General features: G+C 41.3%; 2 protein-coding genes across 5 annotated transcripts in view; one reads left to right on the forward strand and one right to left on the reverse strand.

The window, feature by feature from the left end:
- The window catches only part of CPNE3 (copine 3), a 64,723-nt gene extending 62,895 nt beyond the window's left edge, over positions 1 to 1,828 (reverse strand). The window contains exon 1 of one of the 3 annotated variants that reach the window (XM_074944146.1): positions 1,710 to 1,828. The gene's annotated coding sequence lies outside the window, so the exon portion shown is untranslated. Of the gene's footprint in view, positions 1 to 1,217; positions 1,381 to 1,709 lie in introns of those variants that run through there. The other 2 variants (XM_074944145.1, XM_074944147.1) reach the window with 2 other exon arrangements.
- Positions 1,829 to 2,172: 344 nt separating this feature from the next.
- The window catches only part of RMDN1 (regulator of microtubule dynamics 1), a 30,502-nt gene continuing 19,888 nt past the window's right edge, over positions 2,173 to 12,786 (forward strand). Inside the window, exons 1-3 of one of the 2 annotated variants that reach the window (XM_074943010.1) lie at positions 2,174 to 2,358; positions 4,429 to 4,546; positions 10,358 to 10,445. In XM_074943010.1, the coding sequence (XP_074799111.1) occupies positions 2,245 to 2,358; positions 4,429 to 4,546; positions 10,358 to 10,445 (320 nt within the window). In that variant the 5' untranslated portion in view covers positions 2,174 to 2,244. Of the gene's footprint in view, positions 2,359 to 4,428; positions 4,547 to 10,357; positions 10,446 to 12,786 lie in introns of both variants that reach the window. The other variant, XM_074943011.1, reaches the window with a different exon arrangement.

The raw sequence follows: 12,786 nt of genomic DNA on the forward strand, positions 1-12,786 counted from the left end.
GAAATCTGGGAAGTCCCATGCATCCTGACACATGCCCTTAAAATGCTTAATTCAACAGCATCAGAAGCTACTTAGAGCCAAAGATATGGGTTTTTAAAAGATTTTTGTGCCAAGCTAAGTCCGAATCAATTTTGAGAAGTCAATGGATGCTCTGAAAATTTTGACCATAACCGTCTATGCAGCTGGTACAAATCATGGATTCAGAATTGAAGCTTGAAGAGCAAGCTTCAGGATGAGTTTTGGTCATGTTTTATGAATTTTGGCATCTAGATTTTTCCAGATCCTTGTTACTGACTACATTTGATGAGTTTAGATAGTATGATTTTGAAGTCCAAGTACTTCAAAAATTGGTTGGCGTTACAAATATCCAGCTTTTTCCTACACCCTCTGTTGGAAACCTAAAGACTGACAAATGTGTGAACAGAGTTCTGCCTTCAACAGCACCAAGATATGGAGCTGGTCTAAAAACAAACAAACAAACAAACAGAGATTTCCCTCTCCCCCCGCCCCCATCAAAAAGGGATACAGTTTTTCATGAAAGTTATCACAAGGTATTTTGTCCTTCTTCAACCAGCTCTACGGGAACAGTTTTGGAAAAACACATTAGAGGAATAGTATTACATTTCTACATAGGCTAATACTTACAATTTAAGTAAATGAAACCGGTTTTAAGCAACTACCCAAGGAACAAGCATAATGCCAGTTGCCTCCTTAAGGTTCACACAAGTTAGTTCCACACAGCTTCACATTGTAGGTATGTCCTTTAAAAAAGGAAGCTGGTCAAAACCCTTAGTCTATATTTTACAATACAAGCTGGTACACTAATCCAGTTGTTTTCAACCTGTGATCCACAGACCCCACAGGGTCCGCAGAGTATGCGTAACAAGTCCACGAAAGGCTGCTGTTACCATAGAACGGTGGTTTTCAACCTGGGGTCCGCAGACTGTCTAAGATTTCCAAAGGGGTCCACACCTCCATTTGAAATTTTTTTGGGGCCCACAAATGACAACAGGTTAAAACACACTATGCTAATCTGTATTATTCTTGTAACCACTACCTCACATTCCAATTAAAACACACAACAGAGCCATCACTCCTAGGCTTTACTTTTGGTTCTGCAACCCACTTATGGTAAGTCATGTGATCACTTTGTGCTAATCACTTAACGTCTGTGCCTTAGTTTCCCTAACTGTGAAATAACAATAGTATTTACTTACCTGGGATGTGAAAAGACTTAATAAAGCAACTTCTGGAAAATATTTAAGCTGCAGTAGCAGCCACCCTGTGCACTTTACCCGCAGGCAGGCAGGCAGCCCTCCTCTGCAGGAGGTACAGCCTGCAAAGGCTCGGCCTACGCCGTGGGGGAGTAGGGACCCTCCAGGTAACGTAAGCAAGGAGTTAACTCCGTTATTTACACAGGTGGGTCCCGACGCAGCAAAGGGGTTTGCAGTGGGCAGCGCCCTCCCCTCCCCACACCTGCGTCCCCACTCTTCAACTGCCCCGCCCACTTAACTGCCTCCTCCGCTCCCCGCAACCGCCCGCTCTGGCCCCGCCTCACCCGCCGCCGCCCGCCCAGCGCACCCCATCCCCCGGGCCGCGTGCCCTCGATCCGCCCCCTTCCCCATCACCAGACCACGGCGGCCCACTGCCCTAGCCTCGCTCACCGCCGCCCAGCCCGGCGAGGCCCCGCGGGCCGCTGCCTCACTCACCGATCAGCGCTGAGGGTCCAAGCCCCGGAACCAAGGAAGGAAGCGGCTAGAGCCAGAAAGCGGAGCAATAACACAGGCCCCCCTACAGGCTCCCGGCCCTACGCTCCGCCCCCGAGCCCGCCCGCCTACCGCTCCACCCTCAAACGGGCGCAGCGGAGCATGCGCGAGATACGCCCCGGGGCAGCCATGAAATTCCCGAGCGGGGATGTTCGTTTCGACCAGAGGCGGATGAGGCCACGTGATCACAATTCCCCCCACCCCTCCCAACTCTGCTACTTCAGAGGCCCTACTTGAGCCTCGCCCCCAACGACGCTTCCCTCTAAAGAATGGGGGAAAGAACCCAGCGGGCGGAACGGAAAGAGCGAGGTCATGTGTCCTACTCGGACACTATCGGGGCTGACCGCATCCTGTCGAAATAGGGAGCCGCGGCCCCGTATGGCCCGGACATTGTTGCCAGCGGACCGTTTCCGGTCGGACGCTCTCACTGGGTTCCCCAGGATGCGGGCGCGTTGGGTCAAGCACGGGGTGGAGCATCATGGCGACAGCGGTTATTATCCTGAGGCCTTTGCGCCGAGGCGCCGCCTGGGCGGGGAAGCGGCTCCTGTCGGAGGCTGGAGGCCTGAGACGCGGCTGGTGGCGGCAGGCGCAGGTGGGGGGGCAGGCGGGAGAGGTGGAGATTGAGCCCCGCGTGGGAGACGCACTCTGGGGACCCTTTCCCGCCCCTCTCCGCCGAGACAGTCACAGGCCAGCGCCCCGGCCGGGCCGCTGCCCCAGCCTGTCACGCCCGCCGGAGAGAGACTGTTCCAGGGGCCCGTCTCCCTGCCATTGAAGCCTCCTGTCCACCGCCCCGGTCTTTCCCCTCCAGGAGCCCCGCCCCCACCCCTTCCCGGTGTAAACCTGCGGCCCGCGGGGTTGGGCGCACTCGAGCCTCGCACCCTCTCTCATCCCCCTGCCTGGGTGGAGGGGGTCGGGCCGCGCTGCCATTGATCCCTGTCCAGTCGCTGTTCTAGAATGTGCAGGTCAGGTGAAGACCTATTAGCGACAGGGCTGAAGACAAACACTAACCTGCCCCAGGTATCCCTTTCCTCAAACACTGCTAACTGTAGCACTGCAACATGTCAGGACGCCTGCTGCCCAGACGTTGCCCTTACTAGCATCAGCCCGAAACACATCTGTGGAGCTCATGGCTAAAGCAATGCCTGATGTGACCCACTTCTTAGATGCCTTCTGTCCATACAGACAATCCCAAACAGGTTACACATGGCTTGTTTTTTCTGAATTGTACTACACTTGGTTCCTGGTTCACTATGGGTGGGCAGTGAGTGTTTTCTTGATGCCCTTGTTTCCCTTGCCTGAAGCTTCTACTTTTAGTGTCATGGCCGCGGGGGAAAATAATCTGCTTCCCTGTCACTGTTTAAGGTTTCATTTTTTCATGTGTGGCAACTGAATGCTAAATTGATGAGCCATGTAGAAAGGAATGTGAAGAAATAAATAGGAATTATTGGTGCCTACGGATGACATTCTGACTTCTAAAATAGCTGGGTTTATGGTCTACAAAAGTAATAATGTTTTAAGGGTTGCTTGACTTAGGCCATGTGTACACTGCAAAATTATGTCAACCTAACTTACACTGGCATACAGCTGCCGTAGTAATTACATCACTTGTGTGTGTCTGCGCTTCACTCCTTTCATTAACAGTGCATGTCCTAACCAGGAACACTTGTATCGATAGTACTGTCAGTGTGGGGCATTGTGGTATAGCTCCTGAAAGCCAGTAACAGTTGACATAAGCAACACAGTGTCTACACTGCATTGGCGTAACTACATCGACCTTGACTCTATGATGCCTGTGGAAGTGAAGTTATTAAGACAGCGTAGCGGGGCAGTTACGTTGGCGGGAGCGAAATTTAGGTGTAGACACTTTCACAGTTAGGTTGACGTAAGATGCCTTGCGTTGACTTAACTCTAGTGTAGACCAGACCTTGGATTGGTGTATGTTTGTTGTAGCATAAATAGCAAGTCAAGTTCTCACTTAAATTTTTGGTGACTTAAAACACACAAACCATGACATTCTCAAATACAAGTCTGGTAATGAGCAGGTTTTTGCTTTAGCAAATTGACAAAATTAACAAAGAGAGTCTGAATACAATTTGAGCATCAAATCAATTAAGAGATGAAGAGATCCTTCCAAGCCAATTATATTTGTGGGTTTCAGGCAAAAGTATTAGGCTACCTGCAAAGTTTCCAATTACACTTGAAGCAGGAGGAAAATAACTCATAGTTTGACTCAGCCTTTATCGTTATGAAATTAAAACATGACACTTTTTGACTTTTTTCAAAGTTGTTTACTCATCAGAGCATATTCTAAATTCAGTTTTTACCAAACAACTTGTATATTCTTGCTTCTTGTTTTGTCTTGTATTCTTCGCACAATTAAACATAGTCAGTTACTTTTTGTTTTTTAATTCTTTCTTCATGTTAATAGTACTAGGTTCATGTTCCAAAGTGTTATAATGAATCAATTCCCAAAGCCCAGTTTCCTGTTTGCACAGTAAAAACCGAAATCTTGAAGTTGAAACCTTAAAACAGTTCCCATTATTGTTATTCTGTAACTTCTGAGAGCCTCTTGTGCACATAAGGTTGGAAGGTAACGGCTGCTCCAGAGGGTTGCAGAGCAGCTTTGTCAAAAATTATAAACTTGCCTTATTTTTCTTTTCAGGTGTTTGGAAAATTAACTCTTTTCAGAAGAGGGCTTGCACTCTCAGCAGTGTCTTATTTGAGTTATGAAGCTTACCGCTCTATTTCTCACTCTGCTGTGGTTCATGCTAGCCTCAAAGGTAAAGCTCTATGAATTCAAATGTCCTGAGGTCATTCAGATGCAGACTTGGCACTTCTTTACAGTACCAAAACTTTGTGAGAAGCATTTTATGTAAGGCTTTCCAATATCTCCACTATAGGCTATTTTTATACAATCTGTTCAGCTGTAGGCTACCTTTGAACTCAATCAATAGTGAAGTTCTTGTTTAGCATGGCTCACTTCTCAGAAATATCACTAGGAGCATAGCCAAAACTTTGCTGTGTGGATAAGATAAGCTTGTGACACAGATGCTGTTCCTTTGAAGTCTTTGTTGGGAGATAAAGTTGAATTTGGGATTCAGAATACAGCTATTAATCCTTGATTCAGCTGCAGAATTAGAATTTTAGTTTTTATTGGTACTAGTGGAAATCCACATCCTAGCTTATGTCAGCAGCATTGGGCTCATGATTTTAGCTAGAAATGGAGCAAAATGTTTTGGTCTGAAATGTAAGTGCTGGAATCTTTGGAAATATAGTAAAACCTCAAAGATTCAGTCTAAAGCCTCGTTTTAAGTAATGTTTACACATATTATTCTGATAAAAATTAAATCAGTACGATGCTAGCTCTCTAAATGCTTCCCAGGCTGCTGAATTTCTTGGAAATTTTATACATCTTTTTTTTTTTCAAATAAGCTCCAAATGAGGATTCTTGCAGAAGAAATAAACATTGTGCTCACTGCAGTAGAAACAATGATCCTCCCTCTTCATACTCCTTTGTCTTCTCCCAGGTATTGAGGTGAGCGTTTTGCCTAAGTGCTGCGTCCTTTAGTGTAGTGTTTCTCAACCTTTTTGATACCAAAGACCGGCTTGCTGCCTTCCTAAACTGTGTCAGGGAGATCTCAGGGACTGGCACTGGTCCATGGACTGGTTGTTGCTTCAGTAGATTCCACTCTTCAGAGCTTCATTTTCCACAAGGTTTTAGAAATAACTAGAAATATTTGGCATATATTTATTTTTGCCTCCATTTAAGCTATATTTGTGTTAGGCTTCACTCTTTTAATAATTACAGAGTACTGGATTGAAAAAAGTGGCTGATGTCATTTTTAAAGACTATTATAGCTCTGAGCACATTATAAAAGAACCTACTGACAACCTTCTGTACACAACTAAAGCAAAGCAGGAAAAATCAAGTGATCAGAGCTCTTAGGGCAAGTTAGCAGACACCAAGCCAGATGAGAATTGCTCAAAATTCATGAAGGAATAGAAGATGGTGTTTAACAGAGGGAAGAAAAACTTTTTAGAAAAGATTTGACTTGACAGCATCGCTTTTGAAATTTCAATCAACATATTAAATCTGGTAAGCATGTACTGACAGCTGTGGAGATGAAGAGAGAGTTTCCAGCAAACCTAAAATAAGTAGTCATTTACTTCAGTAGTACTGAACTGAGTGGTAAGTATTGAAAACAATGAAATTTGAGAGAAAAATGTCATCACTGTCGGCCTAATGGAAACCTAAAGCTTCTGGAGAAACAACAAGAAACCATGGAAAACGTATCGATTTTTAAACTTGTATGCTTAAGATTGCTTTTGGCTTTGATGCCCTCTTCATTATTACATTTATACCTAAAATACTGGACTTAGATATTCTTTATATGTGGTGAAAATGTCATTGAATTCTGAAGAGAAGTGGCAAGAAAGCAACAGCTAAAGGAACAACAGGAGCTGTATTAAGGGGCCCATGTTACTAGAAGAGGAATCAGAAGGCTGTCTGGCTGAAGCAAGCCATTTCTTATCAAAGAAATCAAAACATTTCCATTAGGTTTTACCCCAGGGCTACCCACGGACACTTAAATAAATATTGTCAAAAATAAACTTTTGCCCAAGAAAGGTACAATCTGCAGTACTTTATTAGGTCATAATCTAGCCCTTCTGCAAGGGTAAGGCAAGTTCTGAGATCCTGAGAGCATCTCAGTACTTTGAAATAGGTAAAGACCATAGTTAATTCAGTCATAATTCCTAACTGCAGTTTTAGTTTAACAAGTTTGTGCTGCATCTGATTCATATTTTATAGAAATATTCTTGTTCTGTAAACCTGTGAACGTCTAACAGTCAAAATTAAGGAGCCAGAATGTTGTATTTGTATCGCGACTAGCCATTTTATTCTCCATATCTCTACAAATTGGGCACAGTAAGTTGTCTTGAATGTTAATATGCAATAAGAGAAATAAACTGGAAAATATTATTTGATAGCCAAAAAAAAAAAGCAATTACAAGCAATCAGTGTATTGTAAAATCCACATAACAGCAAATAACGTTGTAAGGCCTACCTCCTTTGATTTTCTGTTTTAGAAACTAATACATGATTGAAAAACAAACAAGCGTACATTATTAATACCAAGCAAGTATTTCTATGTTACTTAAATGTGTTTTTATTTTATTAAATATTTTCTGTAAAATATTTTATTACTACTGTAGAATCTGACTTCTCCCATCAGAGGGGAAACTAATTTAACACAAATTATTCACAGAAATGTGCTGATATCCCTATAAAAACTCTTGAACAAAAGTCAGTAATCATTTGCTATGTTAACTTATGCCTTCCTTTATTAATAAAAAGTACAAACAATATTTACCAATGGTCAAGGAAGAAACAAAAGAAATGTTATTTTTAAGCATCTAATAAGGGCAGTGCAAACAATGGAAGAATGAAAATAAGCCCTGAAGTTTTTGACAGTGTCTCCTTAAATGAATACTTGTTGCCAGTGAAAGATGTTGGAGAGGATGCTCATCATACAATTTAGTTCATAGCTAGGTCTGAGGTTTGACAGAGTAGACTCTTGACAGCCTTTCTCTCACAGAACAAAAAATTTGAAAAATTTTATAAGTGAATATTCAAAACTCTTCAAAGAGATGAACACCAATGGATCAAATAATAGAATATTCACATAAAAATTGAAAATAAGGAAATGGACATTTAAGTACTAGACAAGAACATAGGTAATTAGCCTTTGAAAAGCCAAAAAAATTAATTTCATAAAGCACATGTATGAATGGAGGTAAAAACAGAAAAGTGCCTTAGTGGCTACATTAAGAGCAGCACTCAAGCTGTAAATACAAACTATGGGATAAATCTGGGAAATTAATAATGGATCCAGATTAAGATACTTCATTATTTTATCAGTTGCTATGGCCATATAAATACTAGGTACCTATAACAGAAATAAAAGCATGTAGCTAAGAAACCTACTTACACTTTACATAGACAAATTGGAGCTGGGGTGGGAGTGGGGGAAACGAAGTCTCCAAAGCTATATAACATGTTCACTTGAGGAAAGCACCTGGAGTGGGTGGTTTTGCACCAAAATATTGTGCATTCTAGACCCAGATGACCCTTTACTTATGAAAGTATTCAGCTACAAAATTGAAAAAGAAAAATCTCCACAGTTTAATTTAGGTACAGGCTGACTGTCTTTCAAACCAAATCAAGATTCAGTGAAGGCTTGACTCTTGTAGATCACAGGTCTCTTGTTAAAACAGGATTATAAAACTTTCATAAACACTGCAGTTTTAAGGATTGAGAAAGTAATTGTGGCTAATCCTGTAAAACACAATGGTTAATTTTGAGTATTTTCATCAACTTCAATAGAGTATTCATATCTTAAAGTTATACATCTATGCAAATGTTTTTGGTAGAATCAAAGGCCCTAAATTTGTATATTTGGATCAGAAGAGGCTTAGTCACATGGAAGACTTTAGTAGAATAATAAGCATAATTGAAGAATTAAGAAGAAGAGAGCTAGGCAGTCTAGATACTGGGAAGGCCTTTGACCAGGGTGAAGTTTCCTTCTAGCAACAATTTAAAAATCCAACAATGGTTGGATGTGGTCATTCTTTTAAAAAAAATGATTAAATCAAAATATAACAAACCTATGGCAAAAATAGAATTATCAGATGGAACACCTTGTTTTTAATTAGGAAGAGGAACCTAGGCAAGCTACTCACATTCTTTCATGTCTTTTATTTATGATCATGGTAGAAACCTGCACCATGTTTGTATCTCAGTTTGTGGAACACAACTATGTTTTATTCGCATAATTATTCTGTGATGTGAATGAGTCTTATCCCACCATTTCCATTATCAGAAATTTAAACTTTGGAAGGTTATGATACAGAATTAATATGGGGAAAAAGAAAAATGTTAAACTTATTATTTGGGATAGCAACACCGTTGAAGAGAAAACACAAATTAAAATTGTCACCTTTTAAGATATTTAGTAAATATTAAACTCCTTAATATTATGAGCAAAATTGAATTAAACAACTCTGGTGGCCAAAATATGGAAAGAATCCTGGAGAATGGTACAGCTCCTAACTTTCCAGGTTGACAATGTGGAAGTATATTCATTTTTAATATATTTATCTTTTTTACTTAAATCGAACCTGTGACACTTTTTGTTCCTGTTTCAAAAACACTAACGTCATGTATTTGCTTTGTGCGGGATGATAAATAATAAGAATGACCAGACAAAGACCTATATCTTCATATATAAGAGCTAGGTATTTATTATGATATAGAATGGGGGACTTGCCGTTACTGGGAATGCAGGCTGTGCTAAACCTATTTAGGAACCTACAAAGTAAACCTGGAAGAGCTCTGTGGGGGGGGGGGGGAAATGTGGTATTAAAACCAAAAATTTAACACTCTAGTTTTAAAAACCAGGTGCTTGTGCAACTGCTAAGGGCTTAATTCAGCAAAACTTCGATAAAGTGGCAAGCTGGGCTGAAAAGCCCAGTTTGGGTTCATTTAATAACATTTTCTCCAGTTTCATTGTCTGTGGCCTCATGCATGTTACAGTGGTACTTTGATTAACTGAACTGTGGAGCCCTTATCTCTGATTGCCAGAACCTACAATATTTTAAAAAGCATTATATCACGGACGTATCTTAATACTTTTGAATTATTTATATGTGCTGCTGGTTTTATACAAGACAATGATTTAAGACTGAAAACATAAGTCACCCTGCAACAAATTATGAAGATAATACATTGAAGGATCAGTCCAATACTAAGTGACCCTTACTGCATTCGTCCACTTTGTCTTGCTGTATTTCAGTCCCTGGCCTCCCACACGCTCCATGTTCCGATCACTTAGGATATGTCTACACTGTGTCTGGACATCCTTGGCTAGCCTGGGTCAACTGATTCAGGCTTGTGAGGCTTGGGCTAACAGGCTGTTTAACTGCGGTGTAGATGTTCGGGTTCCAGAGCTCAAGCTCCAGCCTGAGCCAAATGTCTACACTTCAATTAAGCTGACCCTTGGCCTGAGCCCTGTGAGCCCAAGTCAGCTGACCGAGGCCAGCCGTGGGTTTTTAATTGCACTGTAGACAAGTCCTTATTCGTCACCGGAAATTAAACCAAACACATTCTGTTCTGCCATTGTGAGGTCATCAGACTAACATTCTAAGATCTGTTACACTTCTAACACTGTCTGTTGCTAAGGGCTGTTTTATAGTTTCATAGAGTAATATTTTTTTAATGTTGTTTCTGTTCCCAGAAGTTGTTCATTGAAAATAAACAAAGCTGGTACAATTCTATATCCCATGGCTGCTAAAAGTTAGTATATAGGTAGCCAATTTGAAATTGGAGACACTTGATATTTTTTAGGAAATAGTTGTTTGACCCCGTCTTTAGTGCTGATTTTTTTTGTACTGATTTTTTTGTGTTTCAGGGTACTTTGGCTAACAGCAAGTTGTATTGTTGTACTTTGAAATATATTGTTGCTTATCTGGTAGGCTATCGTATTTATTAATCTTTTTGTCTTCTCTTTCCACCATCCCCACCCCTTTTGAAGTTGAGGAAATCATAGAGCAAGCAGACTACCTGTATGGGAGTGGAGAAACTGAAAAGCTCTATCAATTGCTGACCCAGCACAAAAACAGGTATTTAACTGTATTAAATATCCCCACATTATTGTGACTTAAAATTTATGAAGCGATCCTTTATCAGTTTGTTAACTAATACAGTAAGTATGATAGCACTGAGCACCCAGCTTGCACCTTTTTGCAGTAAGAGAGAAAATCTCCTGAATTTTCTTCCCTTTCAATGTAGAAGGAAGGACCTGATTCGTAGTCGGGCTCAGTTTGGGCAGCAGAGGGTTAGCACTCTGATGGCTTTTTCCATTAGTACACGGTCCCTGAGAATAATGTTCTTATAAGGAAGTTGGTGGACACTCCTCCTGCTTTCCCTAGTATATGTTAGAAGGTTAAATACAGACCCTAATGTGCAAGTATCCTAGTAGAGATGTGGGACAGAGAGCAGTAGTATTGCTTCATCCTAATCCCCCTAGCAACTGAATGGTGTCTCTGTGGGCTTGGAGGGGATGGGGGGAGAGAGGTCACTGTGTTACAGAGCTGACAGTGTGTTTGCTACTGTACAAAACACACAGACAGGGTTTGAATAACCTGCTGGCCATAGACAAATAGAAATTTTGCCAGCATGAGTGGACTGAGTCGGTTCTGGGAGGTTCTGACTCCTTTGCTGGAGGGGAGGGAGGGAGAAAGAAAGAAGAGAACAGAGTGGTGAGTGGTTCAAGCATCCCAGCTCCTGTAACAGAAGTACAGGGAACAGAGCAGCCTTTGAACCTTTTGCTCTTTTTCAGTAAGAGAAGAAAGTGATAGAAAGCAGAGTGGTAGGACCATCTGTTCTTTTGTGCAAGGGTGGGGGAGAAGCGGAGAGGCTGGGACCTGAGAGGAGGTGGAACAAAGTGGCCCATGCAGGGAGAAAGGAGCCATGCAAAGAAAAGAGGTGGGTGGGAGAGGGGGAAGATTTCGCTAATGGGGGAGAGAGGAACACTTAGAATTCGCTAATGGAATCAAGAGGAGTGGGAGAAGACAACCAGTATTTATGTATTATTAAATGAGGGAAAGAGCCCAAACTTCATGTATTGAGACAAAAATTCTCCCAACTCTGTAGGAGCATTCCTGCTCTTTTTCACTGTACTGCTCATCAGCTCTTTTCTTCTTACTTTTATTTCGCTTCTGCCAAGGAAGGGGTTCTTGACCACAGAGAGTATTGCTCCTGCCCATATGTCTTAGTTGGACAAAAAGAAAACAACATTGTGCAGGCTGGGACAAGACTGTTTAAAGGAAAAAGCAGAGAACCCTCTGAGGTTTTTCTTCAGAATGCCCTCCTTCAGGGGAAGGGGTGGCTGGCCAGCCATCTCTTTCTTGTGGATTAGATGTACCCCAGGGGCTTTATGGAGGAACCTTAGGAGCTGGGCTGGGTTGTTTCCACCCCATCAGAAAGGGGAAAGGAGTGGTCACAGAGAAACACCAAGTCATAAGGAAGCTGAAAATTCTCTTAGGGGGAATGCACAAAAAATATAGGAACAGCTTGGAGATTGAGTCACTTAGTCCTAAACTAGGTCAGTACCTAGAGCAGAACTATCCAGTAAACAGATTAGTAATGCCATATTTAATACCTTGCCAGAAAAACATTTTGTATTGAGGTTCTAAACTTAACTATCATTTGTTTGACAATGTGTTAGAAACTGCCTGTTTTTTGACACCCAGCATTCCTATTTCTAGATTCGGCTTCTCTACCCACAGTCTCACAATAATCGCTGACTTTTGAAACGTTCATAAATTGTTATTTAATCTTAGAGTTCAAAATAGAAAACTTCAGGCAGCGTATCAAAACAGAGGAATTGTATTTAACTAACAAACTCATTGATACTGTTATCTTTGTAAAATGCAATCAACACCAATGGCACAACACAAATCTGGGTATATGCAGTCAGGTGACATAGCACTTTAAATTGAAAGTAACTAATAAAGCCTTTCTAACGTTTGTCATTTTGCTGTGCTAGAGAGGATTTTTCCTATTTAGTTATTGGTAATACCTATAAGGGGAATCATTACTCTCCATACTCAGAGTAGCAGAATCGGTGCCAGAATTCTGTTTTTAGAGAGTGATTAAGAAATTTACAAAAATAAAAGGTACACATCTTTTTCTCATTAAAGACATCACCTATACTTTTACATAGTCCCAATTTGATGTTTCACAGAATATGGCTGGCATTCCAGGAAACTATGAAGGTTGCATCAGAGTTGGTTGAATAAGCTGAACAGGACATCTGTCTTGTTCTTAAATTATTGTATGTTCCTTCTCTTATAAATTTTGTTATATTTTCAATCTGTGCTGTTTCCCACCTTTTATATTATCACATGCTCCCATTGTATCCAGTGCTCACTGAAGTTAACTAGGAACCCACTATTAAAT

Source organism: Natator depressus, chromosome 2, assembly GCF_965152275.1.
Source record: "Natator depressus isolate rNatDep1 chromosome 2, rNatDep2.hap1, whole genome shotgun sequence".
In the NCBI taxonomy this organism is placed as follows: domain Eukaryota; kingdom Metazoa; phylum Chordata; order Testudines; family Cheloniidae; genus Natator; species Natator depressus.